The sequence below is a fragment of the Aedes aegypti genome, chromosome 2 (assembly GCF_002204515.2).
Source record: "Aedes aegypti strain LVP_AGWG chromosome 2, AaegL5.0 Primary Assembly, whole genome shotgun sequence".
Lineage (NCBI taxonomy): Eukaryota > Metazoa > Arthropoda > Insecta > Diptera > Culicidae > Aedes > Aedes aegypti.
Genome location: NC_035108.1, coordinates 413,986,994 through 414,010,315, shown reverse-complemented (window position 1 = coordinate 414,010,315; position 23,322 = coordinate 413,986,994). Strand labels below are relative to the sequence as shown.

Genomic DNA, 23,322 nt, shown 5'->3' with positions numbered 1-23,322 from the left:
ATCTCGATATTCAAGGCACCATCGACTTATAGAATTATGGTACAATAGAATATACCAACACAAAATCGAAGGAACAAATTTCTGTAATTCCAATATTTTTATTATTATTTTTGTAAGAAAGCAATATAATTTTGTTGATAGTATTTTACAAACTATTATTTGAAAACAAGTGCTCGAAAAATCACGTTATTTTTACTGACAATAGTTTTTATCATTTTCATGTCATTACAACTTGTAAGTATTTATTCACCTTCAAACAAAAATTAGATCACGTTTCCCCAAAAAAGAAAAAAAATTAAAATAGATATCGAGTAATGGAGAGAAATTCACATCTCACCTAACATCCACTTGTGGAGATATCGAGTTACAGAAATATCGACTTATGGTGAGCACAATGTATGGAAATTTGAAGGAACCGGAAAATCCATCTAGTCAAGAGTATATCGGGTTATAGAATATCGAGTTGTGGAGAGTCGATTGTATATAATATAAAATGAGCTCTATGATATGATATGAACTATATTGTAGTCACTTCTAAAATTCCAACAAGAGTTCAGATACAGATAACGTCATGAACTTGCAAAAAAAATTACTTCTAGTTTTCTTTAGTTCTTCTTTGTTGCAGTAACTGTGCACTTTAGTTTTTAATTGGATCCGGAGAAATCTTATGACTTTATACCAGTACTTCCTTCTGGATTTCCTCCAAAAACTTATCTGAATCTCAAGACGTAGTTCACTTTGGAGTTATTCAAAGGATATAGTCCAGTAATCTTAAATGATTTGTATGATGGATTCTACAGTTATTTACCGAGAGCTCATCCAATGGAATACAATCCCATGCCCTTCTGTCCTCATCCTCTCGAAATATCTCCAGAGACTCCCCCAAAGTTTTTTCCAGGAAATCTTTCGAAGATTCCTCCAAGGATTTTACCAAAAAATAATCCAAGCTATTCTGTACCTTAATCTCTACAATGATTTCTCCTGGGGTTCCCTAGGACTTTTGCCAGGGATTCTTTCAGGAAGAACTTTTGTTCGCCATGCATGGAATAGCTTCCTCCAGGGAGTTGACATGGAATTTTTACAAGGATTCCTACAAGAAAAAATATGTGTAAGGATTTCTTAAGAGATTTCGCAAAGGTTTCCAGCAGAAATGTCTTAAGTGATTCCTTCGTAGATTCCTCCAGAAAAATCTTTATTGGGATTCGTTCAGGATTTTTTCCAAGGATTCCTCCAGGATTCGTTTCAGGAATACTTCGAAATTTCTCCGGAGATTTCTCCAGGGATTTTTTAAGTTATTTCTTCTGGTGTTCCTCTATAAAATTTTCCACAGACTTTTGCAAGGATTTCTCCAGGAAAGTGTCTTCAAGGATTCTTGCACAGATATCTTCAAGGCTTTCTCCAGGAATTCCTCTAGGAGTAACACTTAAAACAATTAATTAACTCATTACGCGTGGTAAAGATGGACAAATTATGGGTGAAATTATGAAAAAAATCCACGTGCTCGGCTGGGATTTGAACCCAGGACTCTTGTATGCTAGACGAGCGCTTTACCAACTAAGCTACCGAGCCACTTGGTGACCCAATAACTGAGTTGGTTACAAGTTTAGAATTCAAATCCCTACAGACCACGCGGACCCCTTTCATAACCAATATCCATCCATCTCATGTTCCTACACACGCGGAGCGAGCGAGTGCGATTTGTTTTGTGTTGAAACTGTTTGCCTATCGTACCTACATCGCTTCCACAACAACTGTATTGTGGAAGAGTAAAGATGTGGGAAGGCTATCAACGTGTCGTTCTCACTCAAGTGACGACATGACTACTACAGAGAGGCAGTACACTCTAATATAAACTGACACTTATATTGAGCTATTCGGTAATCCAATCCGCATGGTTATTAAATTAATTAACTCATTACGCGTGGTAAAGATGGACAAATTATGGGTGAAATTATGAAAAAAATCCACGTGCTCGGCTGGGATTTGAACCCAGGACTCTTGTATGCTAGACGAGCGCTTTACCAACTGTAGGGATTTGAATTCTAAACTTGTAACCAACTCAGTTATTGGGTCACCAAGTGGCTCGGTAGCTTAGTTGGTAAAGCGCTCGTCTAGCATACAAGAGTCCTGGGTTCAAATCCCAGCCGAGCACGTGGATTTTTTTCATAATTTCACCCATAATTTGTCCATCTTTACCACGCGTAATGAGTTAATTAATTTAATAACCATGCGGATTGGATTACCGAATAGCTCAATATAAGTGTCAGTTTATATTAGAGTGTACTGCCTCTCTGTAGTAGTCATGTCGTCACTTGAGTGAGAACGACACGTTGATAGCCTTCCCACATCTTTACTCTTCCACAATACAGTTGTTGTGGAAGCGATGTAGGTACGATAGGCAAACAGTTTCAACACAAAACAAATCGCACTCGCTCGCTCCGCGTGTGTAGGAACATGAGATGGATGGATATTGGTTATGAAAGGGGTCCGCGTGGTCTGTAGGGATTTGAATTCTAAACTTGTAACCAACTCAGTTATTGGGTCACCAAGTGGCTCGGTAGCTTAGTTGGTAAAGCGCTCGTCTAGCATACAAGAGTCCTGGGTTCAAATCCCAGCCGAGCACGTGGATTTTTTTCATAATTTCACCCATAATTTGTCCATCTTTACCACGCGTAATGAGTTAATTAATTTAATAACCATGCGGATTGGATTACCGAATAGCTCAATATAAGTGTCAACTTAAAACAATTTCTTCAAGGATTACTAAAGATGTTTCTTTAGTGATATCTTCAGATTTTTTTCCGAGGATTCCTCCACGGATACATACAAAAATATCCCCAAGCAGTTCTCTCGAGATTCGTTCAGAAATTATTCCGGGATTCCTCAAGGGATGATTCTACGAGGAAATTCTACAAAGATTCCACAAGGAATTTCTGCAGGTGTTCTAAAACTTACGAATTCCTCAAGGAAATTACATGAAACGCAAGATAATCTTCCAGGGATTCCCCAAGAATTTCTCCAGGGATTCGTACTGGGTCTTCAATAATACTCCATGGATTCCCCCAAGAGTTCTTCTTGAAATTTCTCTAGAGATTCTCCCATTAATTCCTGCTAGAATATTATCGGAACTTATGCTTAAAATTTCTCCATGGATTTCATTAAAAAAAATCTCTACATATCCTACAGTAAAATCTTTATAATTTTTTTTAAAGATCTATTCATGGATTTCTTTAGATATTTCTCCTTAGATTTTTCGAGAAATTTTTCTATTTAAATATTCCTATTAGGATTCTTTCAGGGATCTTTCCAACAAAAATCTACAGGGATTTTTCCAGCAAAAAATCTACAGGGGTTTTTTCCAGGGATTTCTCTAGCGATTCCACCAGCAAAATTTCTACATCGATTCTTCCTGGGATACCTCCATTCATCAGTGATTCCTCCAAAGATGTCTCCAAGAGTCCTTCATGGATGCCTACACTGCCCATAACTGCATTCGACATTTTTGACAAATTGAAGTTAATACCATGGAGAGTCATCAAATGATAAATACTTTCGATTAACTTACTGAAATATGTGAATTGGAGCTACTAGTTTCGGCGCTGCAGTCTTGGGTAATCAAAACGACTGTTTTAGATTTTTCCCGACGTTTCGACTCTAATCCGAGTCTTCTTCAGGGGAGAAACTAGTAGCTCCAATTCTCCCACATCAGTCGAAATCTCCTCGCTGAAATATGTGAGATTGTTCTAGAAAATTCGAAAAAAATACCAAGTTGTTTTGTCACATTGGTAATTATAACCGCATAACAGTAACATTGAGATTATAAATGAGCCTCGTAATGTAACAGCAATGAAATTACTACCCGAATTATTTTCTGACTATTCACCTAGTATGCGATATGAGTTGTACAAAATATCAGCCTCAAATGAGCACTTTTGAGTTCCTGGTAATTTTTAGAAATTTTAGTTTCCTCCCATACTGCCATAAAATGCACACTTGGTATTCCATTTACTCAATGCCTACTTTTGTCGAATGTTACAAATATGCAGTTATGGGCATTATAGGAGTCTATCCAAAGACTCCTACAGATATTTCTATATGCAAATCTTTATAGGAATTCCTGCAGAGATTTCTCCAGCTTTTTCTTCAGAAATTTCTCCATGGATCGCTTCAGAAAAATCTCTGCATGGTTTCCTGTGGATATCGTTTCAGGAATGAACTGGTAGAGATTTGACTGTATATATAAATGAAATATGAGTTTCGTCTACGCAGTCTTCATTATAAAAAGAACGTTGAAAAAAATAAAGACTGCGTAACTGAAAAGTATATATGATGTTCCGGGGATTTTTGTAAGGAATTCCTCCAGAGCTTTCCTCGAGAATCCCTTCTTGGGCTCTTGCAAGAATTTCTCCAGCGATCCCTATAAGAACTCATAAAATAATTTCTTGAAAAATCCCCAATTGAATGGTAGAATCTCTGGAATAATTCGTTATAGAATTCCTGGAGCGATCCCTGGAGGAAATCTTAGAAATAATTTCTAGAGGAATCTTGAGAGGACTACCAGCGGAATGTCTGGAGAATTCACTGTGGAAATATTTTAAGTTATCCTTGAAGAAATGTTACCTAGAGAAACCTCTGACATTCTGCAAAAATCTCTGTAGAGATCTTCTTGGAGGAATCCTTAGGAGAATCTCTTATTTTTTATTAACGATAACTGCATAATTAGCCTCTACCGGAAGTTCGTATCGACGCTAGCGCCATGCGGTGGTCAAGTTCTGAATTAAATTGTATCTCATGTGGAAGTGCTTATGCTCCTGAGCAACTTTGCCGAAGACAGCATCCTTCTATGTGCTCGCAATCTCGTGTTATCGCATAATTAGCCCTTACCAAAAGTCCATATCGACGCTAGCGCCACGTAGTGGTCGAGTTCTGAACTAAATTGTATCTCATGAGGAAGTCCTTATCCTCCTGAGCAACTTTGCCGAAGACAGCATCCTCCCATGTGTTCGCATTCTCGAGTTATCGCATAATTAGCCTCTACCGGAAATTCATATCGACGCTAGCGCCACGCGGTGGTCAAGTTCTGAATTAAATTGTATCTCATGTGGAAGTGCTTATGCTCCTGAGCAACTTTGCCGAAGACAGCATCCTTCTATGTGCTCGCAATCTCGTGTTATCGCATAATTAGCCCTTACCAAAAGTCCATATCGACGCTAGCGCCACGCGGTGGTCGAGTTCTGAACTAAATTTTTACTCATGAGGAAGTCCTTATCCTCCTGAACAACTTTGCCGAAGACAGCTTCCTTCTATGTGCTCGCAATCTCGAGTTATCGCATAATTAGCTCCTACCGGAAGTTCATATCGACACTAGCGCAACGCAGCGGTCGAGTTCTAAACTAAATTGTATCTTATGTGGAAGTGCTTATCCTCCTGAGCAACTTTGCCGAAGACAGCATCCTCCCATGTGTTCGCATTCTCGAGTTATCGCATAATTAGCCTCTACCGGAAGTTCGTATCGACGCTAGCGCCACGCGGTGGTCGAGTTCTGAACTAAATTGTATCTCATGAGAAAGTGCTTATCCTCATGAGCAACTTTGCCGAAGACAGCATCCTTCTATGTGCTCGCAATCTCGTGTTATCGCATAATTAGCCCTTACCAAAAGTCCATATCGACGCTAGCGCCACGAAGCGGTCGAGTTCTGAACTAAATTGTATCTCATGTGGAAGTGCTTATCCTCCTGAGCAACTTTGCCGAAGACAGCATCCTCCCATGTGTTCGCATTCTCGAGTTATCGCATAATTAGCCTCTACCGGAAGTTCGTATCGACGCTAGCGCCACGCAGTGGTCGAGTTCTGAACTAAATTGTATCTCATGTGGAAGTGCTTATCCTCCTGAGCAACTTTGCCGAAGACAGCATCCTCCCATGTGTTCGCATTCTCGAGTTATCGCATAATTAGCCTCTACCGGAAGTTCGTATCGACGCTAGCGCCACGCGGTGGTCGAGTTCTGAACTAAATTGTATCTCATGAGGAAGTGCTTATCCTCATGAGCAACTTTGCCGAAGACAGCATCCTTCTATGTGCTCGCAATCTCGTGTTATCGCATAATTAGCCCTTACCAAAAGTCCATATCGACGCTAGCGCCACGCAGCGGTCGCATATTGTATAATTAGCTCCTACCGGAAGTTCATATCGACACTAACGCCACGCAGCGGTCGAGTTCTGAACTAAATTATATCTCATGTGGAAGTGCTTATCCTCCTGAGCAACTTTGCCGAAGACAGCATCCTCCCATGTGTTCGCATTCTCGAGTTATCGCATAATTAGCTCCTACCGGAAGTTCATATCGACGCTAGCGCCACGCGGTGGTCAAGTTCGGAACTTAATTGTATCCCATGTGGAAGTTCTTGGTCCCCGAAGCAAGTTTGCTGAAGACAGTACATTCCTATATGGCCTGCATCTTATACAATTTGGTGATGACTGCAGATTTCTGGACTGAATGTACTGAAATTCCACGTGGCCAACATGGTCCCCTTCGTAGCCGATTCCCGGTGGCCACTGGATCCGGAACCGGTATTCCAGGTAGTGATCAGAATCTTGAGGAGTATATCTTTCGAATGCGGCATAAATTTCATTATTCGGTTGATATTTCGCTGATTTATAGGGGTATACATTTCTGGGTCATAATGACCCCAGTATCTTATTAAGTTGTTTTTTTGTGGCGCCATCTTAGAATCACCTTAAGAAAAAAATTTTTTGGTCTTGCGCTTCGTTTCCACAAAATATTAAAAGTCAGGGAATTTCAGAAAGATCCGTTTGATAACAACAGAGATATTGCAGGTTGAAATACGATTTTGGGTCATTATGACCCCAGTATCTAACTAAGGTTAAGAATTGATTGATAAAAATGAACGAATTATGATTGACGTGAGAACCAAAATCTCACTGAATAAAAGCTAAAACAAAATTAGAGGTTTAACATAGACTAGACACACTAGACTTCAAGTGGATCGGCAATTCGAGCATTTTTTATTTGCTGGATTGAAAATATTGAAGTTGATATTTCTATGTAGTTATCAATGCCAATTAGCCTTAAAGTTACATTTTCGTTGTACTCAATTTTCTATGTACATGGTGAATGTTTCTACTAGAATTGTTGCTACATATAGGTAGATAAGTTATTTTCTTAGAAAATTAACCACTGTTGGCTTGATTCTATGAATTATCAATTTTAGTATTATCCAAAATCGCCATAAAAACCGATTAGAATCACACTTCAAAAAGGCATTTATTAAAGTTCTCTAAGCCCGAAATCATTAATACGAATATAGAGGTACAACACCACATTTAAAGGACCATTTACAGCCTTTATCAGAGAAAGGTGGCAAATTCAACAAGTAGGTATGCAATAAATCTTATCGCGCTCGCCATCACATCCGTCCAGTGATGTAAATCAACAGCCATCCCCATAGTCCACAAAATACCAAACCGTACTTCACCCCCACCTCAAAGTATGTACAACAAGCCACCGGGACAACAAACATTACCCGAGTTTCCGTCCAGACGGGTAGACGGGGTTTGCCTCTGCCACCGTGTTGACGTTTGCTCCCATGAGCATCCACTATCTCGAACCATTCATCTGACAGCTTTAAAGGCCCGTTTGATCTATGGCTCCATCTGCAACGGGAACTCCGACGGAAGGAGATTCCGAACTAGGGGCGAAGCGTTGACGGCTCTGCCGTCCGTCAGTCTAGTGAAAGACGGCGAACCTTATCGATCTTTGTTACTGCCATTTCATGTCCGCATAACGGATGGGAAACAGCAAAGGACGATGTCCGAGCTGCTGCTGCAAATTGAATCTTCAAAGTTAATTTATCCCATGAACACTTTAAGGAAGCTATTATCAATCAGTTCGGATCGTAAATTACTGCAGGAGATTGAACGCACTTCAATACACTACATAAAAGTCATTGATGTTCGTCAATTTTATGATGCTGTCGATGCATCGTGAAATTAGGACTTCATAGAGAAGCAAACTATCATGCACCTCTGTAGAATTGATAACGTTGATAACGTGATAACGGAAGCTAGCTTTTTCAAGCTTGTTATGTATAAGAAAAACAATACGTCTTGTTTTAGAAAATACAGCCCAATTTGGACTACTTTAGCCTTAGTTGTGATTTTGAACATTATATGGTATGGTAGCTTGGTTCGAGTTGGTAAAAAATGGGACGTTTATCTACCACATCGTTGGTTAAAACAATTAGCTTGTTGATTGACATGATAAATATTTACTCGGAGATGTTTATGATTGCTACTCAAGCGATCGATAATCGATTCTACCAACATAACTATGGTTATGATAAACGTTATTGCTCGTTTGTCTGGTACAAGCCTCCACAATTCATTTGCGTAAAGGGCAATCTCAAAAGTTGAGAGATTACCGAACCATCTCAAACATCGTGTTTACGTTTATCTTTACCAAATAGTGTTCAAATCTTTACAAATCAATCTATAATCTCATGCAGATACTTATTCATCTCAACTTTTCGTATTTCTTGTTGCTTTCATCTTTCTGGATCTATACCTTTACTTTCCACTGCCGTGTTCTACGATTCTCATCCTACGCTGCTGTTTGGTGTTCAAACTAACGACTCATCACTCATCAATTGTGGTGCCCACATTTGCGATGTACAATTACTACATGATACAACATCATACTACAAAACTACTCGATCTGTCCTTCGTGCCTGTATCTATATTTTTCGGTGTGCCGTCTCTACTCTACTGTCTATAACAAACATCAGCTTAACCAACGACAGCTCTGACATCGTTAGCAGTACTAGTACCAATTTGAAGTCACCAACCTCAAATACTATTGCTGCTACTTCCAGTACTGAAATCAGTACTACTGGAACTAGTACAAGTGACACTACTAGTGCTGCCCCTAGGACTACTACGGCCACTGCCCTCATCGGCAGTAGCATTCCGAATAGTACAGTTAGCGGTGCAGTTAGTAGACTAACCGAAAGTGTCACCAGTCCCGTTGATAAAGGCTCATCACTTTCATTGCCCTCGTCTCGTCTCTGCAGCAACCAGACCCAAACGGACCGGGACCGGGAGCGGCAGCGAATGGAGTTCTACGCGACGTACGACGTGATGACCGGTGTCCGGATAGCGGCCACCCTCGGGGGCTTCTTTGGCCTTATGGTGTTCCTGGTGATCTACAAGAGCCGCACCCGATCGACGGCGAAGGCACTGAAGGTAAGTGGAAGATTGGCGGGGGCTTATGAGTTTCAATTTGGGGCCTAAGCTTTACACCGTTATGGTGTGAGACTACTAAACAAAAACTGGTCTATGTTCCAATCCCAGGCCGATCGAATAGCTTTTGGGTAACGTAACCCGGGGGAAAATTGATCCCTATTTCACAACTTTTCGTTATGTTATTCTTCAAAATTCAAACATTTTCAACAAAACCAGTACTTCATTGGTTTTTATCAGTTTATATAATCGATGTTATATGAAATAACATTTAGTCTATCTATCTATCTATCTATATAATTAAAAATGGAGTGGTGTTTGTATGTCACGAAATGGCTTGAGAACGGGTCAACGGATTAACGCAAGTTTTTCACTGTTGCACTCCACAAGGGATGCGACGTGTTCGTGTGAGGAAAAAGTTCGGGTAAGTCTCCGGAAAAATCAGGGGAATGGGAAAAGACTAAGCGGTCATTTTGTATGGGGGATTTCATGACGTTTTCCAACAGCCTACTTGATGGCAAGACGAAGTTTGCCGGGACCAGTAGTCTTCTATATACAGTCGCCTCTCCACATCTCGATATCGAAGGGACCATCGAGATAGGGAGAGATCAAGACAAAGAACATTAATTTAAAGAACACTAGATTAAAAATCACTCCGTTACTAGGAAAATAATAAACAAACAAACTCCATTTCGAGTTTCCAATTTGTTCTGAATCACTTAAATCTGGTCTAGTAACCTTTGATAATGTTCATATCGCCATATGGAGAGAAAATAGGGAACAAAAAATCAACAGGAATACATCGAGATATGGAGATATCGAGATAAGGAGGATATCGAGATATGGAGAGAGAAATCGTATGCAGAATGAAGGGACCGAAGCAAACATCGACATAGCGAGAGATATCGAGATATAGAACATCGAGATGTGGAGAGTCGACTGTAAATAAAAATGAAGTGGTGTTTGTATGTCACGAAATGGCTTGAGAACGGGTTACCCGATTTTCAAAATTCTTCAACAGTTATGTTCCTGTAGTGTTCCGACGTGTTTGTGTATATAAAAAGCACAGAATATTGAACAGGAATATCGGAAAACAGGGAGTGGAAGAAACTGTCATTTTGTACCAGACTTTTCATCGTGTTTTCCAACAGCCTACTTGACGGCAAGACAAAGTTGGCCGGGACTACTAGTATTTAATAAAATTAGTTTTAATATCAAAAATTGAAAATAACACACTGGGGCGAATTTGATCACTAAGGTATACCTGTTGTATAACAAAGTACGTTCGGGATGAATGATTTCCCCATCTACTAAATTTACGTGTCTTGAATATGATAATGATGTAAAAATTCGTACAACTCGTATATTAGATAATTTTATTGCAAAATTATAATATGTGAATTTGCATAATACGACTGAACGTACGCAATTTTCTTTCAATTAAGCACGTTATTTGAGAATAAACGGTTTTATGAGCAAAGAATTATGCTTGTAATGTATGGAATGTATGTAATGCCAACAAAATATTAGGCATCTTTGGAAGGAAACGCTGATGGCGGAGACCACAGACAGTAGACACCAGAGGCGCGTCCACGTCCAAAGCCATGGGTAAGACAGACGTTGTCAAATATTTTGTGCAAGGTAAAACTAAGAAAATTTTTAACCCTATGAAATTCTGGGCTGCGAATTGAGTTTTGAGTTTCGCACAAAAGAAAATAATAAGGTGTGGCCCACTTAGAATTGGAACTAAAATCTTTGGTTCTTACAACGAATCTAGTGGAACAATTTAGAAGCTGAACCGTCCATACTTACTTATTTGGCTTTACATCAATTATCTTGATAAAGCCTCGCCAACAATATTTCGCCAATTCCCTCGGTTCATGGCCGCTTCTCTCCATCCTCGACTGTGACCCACGCTCTCCAGGTCCTGGTGTACCTGGTCAATCCACCTAGCTCGCTGCGCCCCACGCCTTCTTGTTCCGACCGGATTCGTGGCGAACACCATCTTTACAGGGTTGTTGTCCGGCATTCTTGCAACATGCCCTGCCCAGCGTATCCTTCCAGCTTTAGCTACCTTCACGATACTGGGTTCGCCGTAGAGTTGAGCGAGCTCGTGGTTCATCCTTCGCCGCCACACGCCGTTCTCCTGCAAGCTGCCGAAGATCGTCCTTAGCACTCGGCGTTCGAAAACCCCAAGAGCTTGCAAGTCCTCCTCGAGCATAGTCCACGCCTCATGCCCATAGAGGACTACCGGTCTTATGAGCGTTTTGTACATCGTGCATTTGGTGCGGGGGTGAATCTTTCTTGACCGCAGTTTTTTCTGGAGCTAATAGTAGGCACGACTTCCGCTGATGATGCGCCTTCGTATTTCCCGACTAACATTGTTGTCAGCCGTCAACAAGGATCCGAGGTAGACGAACTCGTCCACCACCTCGAAGGTATCCCCGTCTAACGTAACACTGCTTCCTAGGTGGGCCCTGTCGCGCTCAGTTCCGCCAACCAGCATGTACTTTGTTTTCGACGCATTCACCATTAGCCCGACTCTTGTTGCTTCGCGTTTCAGGCGGGTGAACAAATCTGCCACCGTTTCAAATTTTCTCCCAATAATATCCATGTCGTCCGCGAAGCAAACAAATTGTCCGGATCTTGTAAAAATCGTGCCTCGACTGTTAAGTCCGGCTCTCCGCATGCCACCTTCAAGCGCAATGTTGAACAACAGGCACGAAAGTCCGTCGCCCTGTCGTAGTCCCCGCCGAGACTCGAACGAACTGGAGTGTTCGCCCGAGATCTTCACGCAGTTTTGCACACCGTCCATCGTTGCTCTGATCAATCTTGTGAGCTTCCCGGGAAAGCTATTCTCGTTCATGATTTTCCATAGCTCTATGCGGTCGATACTATCGTATGCCGCCTTGAAATCGATGAACAAATGGTGCGTAGGGACCTGGTACTCACGGCATTTCTGGAGGATTTGCCGCACGGAAAAGATCTGGTCCGTTGTCGAGCGGCCGTCGATGAAACCTGCTTGATAACTTCCCACGAACTCGTTTGCTATAGGTGATAGACGACGGAAGAGAATCTGGGATAGCACTTTATAGGCGGCGTTTAGGATGGTGATTGCACGATAATTTTCACACTCCAGTTTGTCGCCCTTTTTGTAGATAGGGCATATAACGCCTTGCTTCCACTCCTCCGGTAGCTCTTCCGTTTCCCAGATTCTGACTATCAGCCGATGCAGACAAGCAGCCAACCTGTCCGGGCCCATCTTGATGAGTTCGGCTCCGATACCATCCTTGCCAGCGGCTTTGTTGTTCTTGAGCTGTTGAATGGCATCCTTAACATCCCCCATCGTGGGAGCTGGTTGATTTCCGCTGTCCGCTGTGCTGACGTAGCCATCGCCTTCGCTGTTCTGGCCTTCTGTGCCTGTGTTCTCTGCGCTATTCAGGTGTTCATCGTAGTGCTGCTTCCACCTTTCGATCACCTCGCGTCCGTCCGTCAAGATGCTCCCATCCTTATCCCGGCACATCTCAGCTCGCGGCACGAAGCCTTTACGGGATGTGTTGAGCTTCTGATAGAACTTCCGCGTTTCTTGAGAACGGTACAGCAACTCCATCTCTTGGCATTCCACCTCTTCCAGGCGGCGCTTTTTGTCCCGGAATAGGCGGGTTTGCTGTTTTCGCTTCAGTCTGTATCGTTCCACATTTTACCGCGTACCATGCTGCAGCATTGCAGCCCGCGCTGCATTCTTCTCCTCTAAAACCTCCTGGCACTCCTCGTCGAACCAATCGTTTCTTGAGCTCCGTTCCACATATCCGACAACGCTTTCGGGAGCGTCGTTAATGGCTGCTTTGACTGTCCTCCAGCAGTCCTCAAGAGCGGCCCTATTGACCTCGCCCTCATCCGGCAACGCTGCCTCAAGATGCTGCGCGTACGCACTGGCGACATCCGGTTGTTTCAGTCGCTCGAGATTGTACCGAGGCGGGCGTCGGTACCGTACATTGTTGATGACGGATAGTTTTGGGCGCAGTTTCACCATCACCAGGTAGTGGTTGGAGTCAATGTTGGCGCCACGATAGGTTCTGACGTCGGTTATGTCGGAGAAGTGCCGTCCATCGATCAAAACGTGGTCGGTTTGCGATTCTGTCTGCTGAGGTGATCTCCAGGTGTACCGATACGGGAGGCTGTGCTGGAAATAGGTGCTACGAATGGCCATGTTCTTGGAGGCGGCAAAATCTATCAGTCGTAGGCCGTTCTCGTTCGTCAGCCGGTGGGCGCTGAACTTTCCAATCGTCGGTCTGAACTCCTCCTCCTGGCCAACCTGAGCGTTCAAATCTCCTATGATGATCTTTACGTCGTGGCTTGGGCAGCGGTCGTACTCGCGTTCGAGCTGCGCGTAAAATGCGTCCTTGTCATCATCAGTGCTTCCGGAGTGTGGGCTATGCACGTTGATTATGCTGAAGTTAAAGAATCGGCCTTTGATTCTTAACTTGCACATTCGTTCATTGATCGGCCACCACCCGATCACGCGCCTTTGCATATCACCCATCCCTATGAAAGCTGTTCCCAGCTCGCGTGTGTTGCCGCAGCTCTGGTATATGGTATGATTACCTCTAAACGTTCGCACCAATGCCCCTGTCCAGCACACCTCCTGCAGCGCTACGATGTCGAAACCGCGGGTCTTCAGTACATCGGAGAGTATGCGAGTACTTCCAATGAAGTTGAGAGATTTGCAGTTCCACGTACCGAGTTTCCAATCGCTAGTCCATTTTCGTCGCTGTGGTCTTTGCCGATTGTTCCGGTCCGGATTCTCTCGTTGACGTTCCTGTGCTGATGTGTTTTTACGGTTGGCTTGCAGGGCCTGACACCAACCCCCTAGATTTCCGGAGGACCATTCCCCCTAATTCGGAGGGCCATAGTGCGCAGTTTAGCTTAGAGTCCTTCTCTGGCACTCGGACGATGATCAGCCGCCCCTGACATGGGGAACAGACGCTGTTGTGAGCCGCTCCTAACGTGGAGTACAGACGCTCCAGGTTTGCAAAAGCAAACCCCCCTTCCCTGTCAGCATACGACCAAAGTTCCCACCGGGGGTTGGTTACCCGATCTTCCCCAAGGTTACTCGTACCCTGGCCAGTACCACGAGGAGGTAGGGATAGGAGTTGCTGGGCAAGAGGCTAAGGACCGCACAAAGGGATCTATTTTATTCCTGCAGGTACGCGAGATACCAATGGTACGCCATGCCCAGCCATTTACCGCACCATGTGTGCCCTATAACATTAATAACATCACATGATTTTTTCGCAGCTAAATTCGAACGCACTTCTGAGAAATTCAACATGGAAGAAGAGAGAAGGGTAATAATTGCGCACAAAAATTTGAAAAAATCGTATTGATCAGGAATAGAAATCGCGAAAGTGTTAGGTTTTTCAATTAATACTGTGTAGCTCGTACTGAATAAGTACGAAGTAACTTTTTTGACAGATCGCAAGCCACAAAGTCGGACAGTTACTGTGCACCGTCAGCTGTGGATTAAAGTCAGGATCATTGATTCAAATCCAAACATTTCATACCGCGATTCGCCCAAAAAGTTCGATGCTGACGTGCAGTGCCGTGCAATGGATTCGACTTTAGATATTGAAACCTCAGATCATATCATGTCTTCAGACAACCAAATAGGGAACAAAATTGAAGAAATGTGGCAAAATTCCGTACCATGAAGTTAAGTAAAGTATTTAAGGATTTTTTCATGATAGGTAATGGAACAAAATTTAGTCAGGGGATACATACCACTGGCATTAAACTTTTGATCCACTCTACTCTTTATACTCTGTAATACAGAGTCTGTATATACTGTTACTTTGGGCTACCATTTTGCGTAGAACTTCATGTATGCTTTCCATTCTAGCATTCTAGATCTAATAACAAAAACTCATAAGTCGAACCTATTTGGGGGACGCTCGAGACACAACAACTCACTCGAGCTCAGGTCTGCCCAATTTTTATCAAACCGCGGGCCTAATCTCTGATGACCACGGTCAAGCTATTGAAGAAATTGATAAAAAAAGATAATTGCTGCGAAGCATCAATTTTAAGATTGTGCAAAATTGGTTCTATGAGAATTATGCTCAGTATGTGAGCGGTTCCACAGAAAATGACGACTTTTTTTCCCAAATTTCTTTTTTTTATTTTTTGATTTGGATGAAATTTTGCACATGCTTTCTTTATGCCCAAAAATGCCTTTTTGCATCATCGGCTCGCCATTTTGACTCTAGCCTTACTTTTGAGAAGGGCCTAAGAAAAAAATCCTTAATAATTTCGAAAAAAACATAACTTAGAAACGGTTCGTCCGATCAGTTTGGTGTCTTCCGCAAAGTTTTAGGTTATTGTTGGGACTATCTGGAAAAAAATATACACTGTAAAAAAAATGTTGTAATTTTGTATATATCGAAAATAAAGCTTAAACATCAATTTTCTTAAAAATCGTATTTTTGATTTTTTTATTATTTTATATGTCAAAGTAGACAAAAAATTAAGTCTTTTGCACAGTGGGTCAAGATGGAGAAATCATGGACAAAAAAGTTATGATTTTTTGAAAAAAGGTGAATTTTTGAAAATGGTCATGTTTATTATTTTAAATATTTTCAAACTCGATATTATGAGAGTACGCAAAATTTACAACAAAAAAGGTTTGCAGAAAAATCAGGCTAACTTTTACCGTTTTAAAGATACAGCGATTTTAATACAAAATTATAATATAATTTTCAATTTTCGATCATTATAATATAACTTAGAAACGGTTTGTCCGATCAGTTTGGAGTCTTCCGCAAAGTTTTAGGTTATTGTTGGGACTATCTGGAAAAAATATACACTGTAAAAATAAATGTTGTAATTTTTTATACATCGAAAATAAAGCTTAAAAATCAATTTTCTCAAAAATTGTATTTTTGATTTTTTTTTATTTTTTTATTTAAAGTAGAATAAAAAATGAAGTCTTTTGCACAGTGGGTCAAGATGTAGAAATCATGGACAAAAAAGTGATGATTTTTTAAAAAAGGTTGATTTTTCAATATGGTCCAAATAAACTTTTTGAATGCTTTTCGACCCGATTTTATGAAAGTACGCAAAATTTTCAACAAAAAAGGTATATGAGAAAATTTTGCTAATTGCTACCGAAAAATTTGAAAAGTTTATTATGACCATTTTCAACAAATTCACCTTTTTTTTTAATCATAACTTTTTTGTCAACGATTTCTCCATCTTGACCCACTGTGCAAAAGACTTCATTTTTTTGTCTACTTCAACATATAAAAAATTAAAAAAAAATCAAAAATACAATTTTTGAGAAAATTGATTTTTAAGCTTTATATTCGACGTATAAAAAATTACAACATTTTTTTTACAGTGTATATTTTTTTATAGATAGTCTCAACAATAACCTAAAACTTTGCGGAAGACACCAAACTGATCGGACAAACCGTTTCTAAGTTATATTATAATGACCGAAAATTGAAAATTATATCATAATTTTGTATTAAAATCGCTGTATCTTAAAACGGTTAAAGTTAGCCTGATTTTTCTGTATACCTTTTTTGTTGTAAATTTTGCGTACTTTCATAAAATCAAGTTGAAAAATATTTAAAAAGTTTAATATGACCATTTTCAAAAATTCACCTTTTTTCAAAAATTCATAACTTTTTTGTCCATGATTTCTCCATCTTGACCCACTGTGCAAAAGACTCCATTTTTTGTCTACTTTAAAATAATAAAAAAATAAAAAAAAAATCAAGAAAACGATTTTTGTGAAAATGGATTTTTAAGCTTTATTTTCCAAATAAAAAAACATTACATATTTTTATTTTTACTGTGTATATTTTTTTCCAGATAGTTCCAACAATAACCTAAAATTTTGCGGAAGACACCAAACCGATCAGACAAATAGTATCTGAGTTTTAATTTTTTGAAAATTGTTAAGGCTTTTTTTCTTAGGCCCTTCTCAAAAGTAACGCTAGGGTAAAAATGGCGAACCGATGATGCAAATAGGCATTTTTGGGTATAAAGAAAGCATATGCCAAATTTCAGCCAAATCAAAAAATACAAAAGTAAACCGACATTCGAATTCAAATGGAACCGCTCATGTAGGTCAAGCCCATTTTATAAATCCTAATCTAGACACTAGAGTGATGGAAATTTTGAAATTTTGTCTCTCCTATGCTTAAATTATATTCATTATGGTAAATAGTAGTGATCCTTTATAAGAGAGATTCGCGGAAGCTGACATTTCTGTCAAAGTGTGAGCCAACCGAGCAGCGAGAGCTGTCAAAGCGTGAGCCAAACGAACTTGCGTTATGTTTGTTTTGAATTTTTCTTGAGGAGTAATGTAATGCCCTTGAAATTATTTCGGTAAAAGTTGTTTTACATAGAGCAAATATATGAAATATTTTCCTTTTTTTAATTTTTGTCAAAGCAATATTTTTGTTGTTGATTTTTTCTGCTGTTTATTAGTTCAGAAATGTAGCTCAAAGATCTATAACGAAACAAAATACACTTTTTAGCAATGAGGAAGTCATGTCCGTGTTACAATATTAATCTCGACGCCGAGCAATCTCGGCACTGCTGGTCTGTTGCCAAATCACTCCATTTTACTTCCGCGTATCTCTCATATAAAGGATCACTAGTAAATAGCATCCTCCCAAAGTTTGAAACGAAATAATCTTTTAAAAATCAGCATATGCTTCTGCCAGAAGCCAAACTGGCCGAATTTACATTACAATGTTCTTTTCGAAATCCTTTTCTAAAATCTGAGAGAACGAAGACCAGGCTTTGATGCAAATCATTCTTTGAGTTCAATTACATATCCACCAAGGATAATGTCAAATCCTAACCGGATATTTTTACGAGAATTATGCTCCAGATTTGCTGATTATCCTGTTATGATTTTATTCGAAATTCTGTGATAATCCAGTCCAAGATTCTTTGACAACCTTCTCCTATATTATGAGAGATATTCACCACTTTTTTTGAGAAAATCATATGCTTAAATTTAATTTTTGTTAAATTTTAATTGTCCGATATTGTGGACTACAATTAGTTTTAGGAAGCAAAGGGTCTTATTATTAGGAACTACATTTTAGAAGGCAGTTTTTATGCTAAGTTTTTTCCTAAAGCTTCAAACTGTTTTCTCTCGAAAACCTATTTTTGAAACTATTGATGGAAACTTTGCATTGAAAAAACATTTTCAATGAGGAATTCATTATTTTAGGACATAATGATGGTCATATTATGATTCCAACGTTGCTTCACCAGACAATGTAAAGTCAAGTGATACTCCTTTCAAAAAAAAAAATCCTAACTGAAAGCAAACGGACGTTCCTACAAACGAGTTTTTCTCCCAACAAAACCACCGAAAACCGGATGGAGAAGTGGAAAATTGAATGATTCCCATTGGCCTCGAATTGATACTCGTCCCTTTTTGCTTATCGCCACCGATATCGATTGCCTTTGAATGGTGGGGAAATTTTCCTTTTTGCTGGCTTTCGACGACAAAAGGAAGGATAGTTTCCTGTTTTTTTTTCAGGCAGATAACACCTTGACGTCCGATTACGATAGTATAAAAATCAATAGTAACTGTGTCGATGCGTTGGCCAGAGGCACGTTTTGCGACATCTGATGTGCTGTTAAGATTAGAATTTATGTCGGGTCTAATCGGTATTTTACTCTCGTTTCGCTGCAGGATCCAACGATAGCAGCCGTCGCAGCGGCCGTTATCCAGGAGGAGGAAGAACGCGAACTACAGGAAGCAATCGAGGCAACGGCTTTTTCGTTACTCCAGGAAGAACTGCACATCAACTATCCGGGCCTGAAGCGGGACCGGTTGCTGTCGCTGGGGAATGTCAGTGCACCACCCATGCTAAATCGTAACTCACGCTTCTCGTCCGTTGGTGGTGGATATAGCAGCTTGCTGAACCCACCGCGAAGGTATTCGTATGCGAGCAGTCGGGGTCATCGGAACAGCGTTTCGGTGTCATCCAGGATACTCAGTGCCTACAATATGGGTGAAAGTTTCGGGCAGGATGATTACTTTCCGGAAAGCGACGGTGAGGAGGCTGATGATGAGTTCGATCAGTTTACGACTACAGCCGACGTGGGATATCCACCTGGGAATTTTCTATCCGTGCCTGGAAGGGTGAGTATTCGAGTGGTGAGTTCTTAGTTGGCACATAGATGAACTGATTACGGTTTATATTTTGGGTTTTCGCAGGGAATAGAGTCGCGTCGAAGCAGTGCTATGACGTGTTGCAGTACGGAAAGTTCATTCCTAGAACGACGCTGTTCTGCCATTACGCTAGGGTTATCTTCGTTACCACCGATATCGCGATCACCTTCACGGCAGCAAAGTCGCGAGGATCGTAGCCAAATGATGAATGGATCCGCCCTAGGGGCGACTTGTGCGGACTGGGATGCGTTCTATCCCGGGATTAATATAATTGAAGCAACGCCAAAATCGTCGCCATGTCCCAGCGAACGGGTGGCGCATCGATCAACGAGTCTATCAGCGCGAGACAGTTTTACTAGTAGGAAGCATCGACTTTGCGACGATAGCTCGATAGATTGTATATCCGAGTATCCCGATACGAATGGTGCTGAATTTAGCCATAACCAAAAACCACTACGACAGAGTTATAGTAGTAGCAGTAAAATAGATGATATTAGTATAGCAAACCATAATTCTAGCAGTAATATCGTTGTACGTAGAGCTCCTCTTGCGTCGCTTAGTTCCTTCAAGATGTCGTCGGCTGACTGCCAGGATAGCGATTTACGCAGCTGTGGGTCAGATTCCGTATTCGACGACAGCTGCGCAGATACCGACGAAGATCTGCAACAGTTCAGTACCGATAGCGATGAGCTCAGTATTCCAGACGAAGGCGAATGTTCCGCAGCTCCCGTGGTGATCAAAATCGCGGGCCCAAGCACTTCGGTAAGTTATTCCGTTGAAACGGCAGGGACTGGTGGCAAAGCTGCTGGACAAAGCAGCAGCAGCAGTAGTACAAACCGAATACAGCAACAACGGCAGTGTGATGCTAGCAGTGCTGCCACCAGTGATACGGTTTACGTTGATATCGAGCACCCTAATGAAACTAGTTGTTTAAGTAGTCTTTCAAATAGTAATCGTCGTGGTAAAGCAAAACTGAAAACCGATAAAGTGAATTTAGTGACTAAAATCGAAACAAAAGCAATCATCGAAAGACAGCAGCAAAATGACAGCCGAGATCGGTCACCATCTCCGCGATCATCCGCACAGGCCACAGTGCCGCAGTTGCACGGAAAGTCGATGACGCTGACGACGGTCAGCGGTTCCACTTTGCCTAGCAATCAAACGTCTAGCAGTCATTCTAATAGTCATAAAAGTAAAGGCAACAATAACATTAGCTCTAGTAACCCTAATAATGAAAACGACGATAATAGCAATCAAGTTGAGGACGCAAGTAATACTAAATGCGTTGAAGTTAATGTAATAATCAAAAACCATAGCAGTAATATCAAAAGCCCCTCTGTGATTCTCGAGCTACCTATACTGACGATAGATGAGGATAGCTCCCAGTCGCCACTGTCGCCGGTGGATCCTTGCGTGCCTGGTCCCTCGCGGAAGTGGTCCAAGGAGACGCTATTCTAGTTGCAACGGTTTCGACTGTCACTGTTCTTCACATCTGCTGTACACCTATAACTACACCAAACACACACCACCATACATACACCAAGAAGCAGTACCACCAAACAGATCATTCATACGGGTCATGGATTAATCGGATCGTTATTATTGTTATTGGTTATCTTTTCATGGGAGATTTTCAGTCGAAGGTTGATCAAAGTTCGCCGATCTTAAAACTTAACACTGTTTCACACTTAGTAATGAACCACCAATTTTGGTGTCTATAGCAATCTATTGATCCGTCCAAAAATTTCTCGAAATATTTGTTGATCGATGAAATGGTGACGATAGTGAATTTCCATTTGATGATGCTTTGAACATTAATCATAGACAAATAAATGTAGCACGGTACTGAGCATGAAATAGAGTCCCATGCACAAGTTGAGCAGTAAAACATGGACCATCAGATTTGAACCATCATAGAGAAGAAATCCAATGACAGACGCTTGATCACACCGATACGTTGATTTGTCTGTGCGTCATGTCATATGCTCCATTACAAGATCATCCAGGTAATTTTTCAAAATAGAAAATTGAGGAAAATAAGACAGAGATGAAACTCAAATCTAATTGGCTTCATAGACCACGGCTAAGGTATCACTACAAAGAACAGACATCGAAGTCCAATTTCAAAATTGCGTGATACATCCAACGGCTATTTGAAAGTGGCGTGGCTATCGCAAAACTGCTCATGATAGAGATGACATTACTTAAACGCTTAATCAGAGGGGAACTAAGTGTAAAATGCGCCGTCAGGGTTTGTCCCATTGTCTCCTAAAGAAAAGATATTTTAGTCAACCATTTCGTGCGATATCTCTATCATTTTTTGTGTCCAACGGAAAAAAAAACACATTTGCCAATTTCCACAAGATTCCGGCATTCTTGATGCGTAGATCATCAACAACAACTGTTGAAAATAATACGACTACAAAACATAAGGCTACTTCTGCTCTACACCACAGGCTACTGACTGATATTGCTACCACGTCAGCACCTCAGTTTTATTCACTGCCTGGGTATATATTACAATTTCCTTCTCTTACCTCTACCTTACAATATGTTTACCTTCAGACACCTCCGCTACAGGGTGACTGATGTACCTGCTCTCCAACACTCCTCATCATCACACAACCTTCCAAACCGCCATCTGCCACCCGAGCTCTCTTGCCCACTAAGCTCCTCCTGGCACCGAGCTCCAGCTAGCTTTCGAACTCCTCCTAGTCGAGCTTCTCCTGGCCAGCTGCACCATCGTTCTCTTGGTCAACCGCGCCGTCCTCCAAGCTCGTCCTCACTCTCGAGTTCCTCCAGCTCTTCCAAGCTCATCCTCTCCGATCATCCAGCATCCGCACCTTCAGCCTCGTTCTCCCGGGGCACCTGGAACCTACTATAAAGTGGTCATGGCAGCCGCACTCTTACAAAAAATCGGGTAAATTTACGTGCTTTTAGATGCACATAAAAGAAGCGAACCATTAGACATATCTTTACATCCGATTTTAAAATTACATGACAACGAAAAACCAAAAAAAAAATTACACGCCGGGACGTAAAAGTCGTTATGACCGACTTTTACATCACGACGTGTAATTATGTTCTAATCTTGTTGTCATGTGTCTAAGATTGCATTGATGGGACGCTATGTGCATACTAGGATATTCTAGTTTTAAAACCAAAACTCTTACCTCTTACCAAAACTGCTGCTTGCTGATTCTGACGGTAAGACTACAACTTGAAGGAACCACCGTTCTTTGGTGGAAGTTGCCGCACATTTCCGTGTACTTCTTCATTCCTCACGGGGGACAAATTCACAAATAATGGTCAGCTGTGACCTGCTTACTTTCCGTTTCACTGAATTCATCACTTCACAAAACATGGCAGTAGCAATCTTAAATTCAATCATGGAACACATAATATTTCATAATTCCACATAAACAAGCTTCTGCATTTCAGGTGCCAATCAGCCGACGAGAGCGGTTTATAGTTGTTATTTTTTTATCCATGGAGTTTCACGCTAAATAATTCACAAGCGGCTACCACAAACACACTTTATAGACACGAACGACTAGTTATTTCACAAATACTTTCCCTGATTTCTATTGATTTCTCGCCCAAATACGGGAGAGAAAAATCGCGGCGAACAGTACCGGCCATCTTTGAAAACAAACTCAATGATTTGCATGACAGCGGCACCAAAATCAAACATCAAGTAAATTTAAGTGTGTTTAAAAGGAAATATCAGTCCAACTTTTATATTTTATGGAATGCTGCACGTGTGATTGAAAATATGACACAAACATTATGTGCTTCTGTAAAGATATGTTGTTGGACGTAATTCTCAATCTAGTTTTATTTGAAATCATATTTCA

At 41.0% G+C, this 23,322-nt stretch overlaps 1 protein-coding gene across 1 annotated transcript; it reads left to right on the top strand.

Annotated features, from left to right (window-relative positions):
- The first annotated feature begins 7,828 nt into the window (after window positions 1–7,828).
- On the top strand, window positions 7,829–21,868 carry LOC110675225 (serine-rich adhesin for platelets). The gene is made up of 4 exons (XM_021839653.1): window positions 7,829–7,863; window positions 8,949–9,261; window positions 18,983–19,435; window positions 19,511–21,868. The coding sequence occupies exons 1-4, from the start codon at window positions 7,829–7,831 to the stop codon at window positions 20,921–20,923; spliced, it is 2,214 nt and encodes a 737-aa protein (XP_021695345.1). The 3' UTR covers window positions 20,924–21,868.
- The last annotated feature ends 1,454 nt before the right edge of the window (window positions 21,869–23,322 follow it).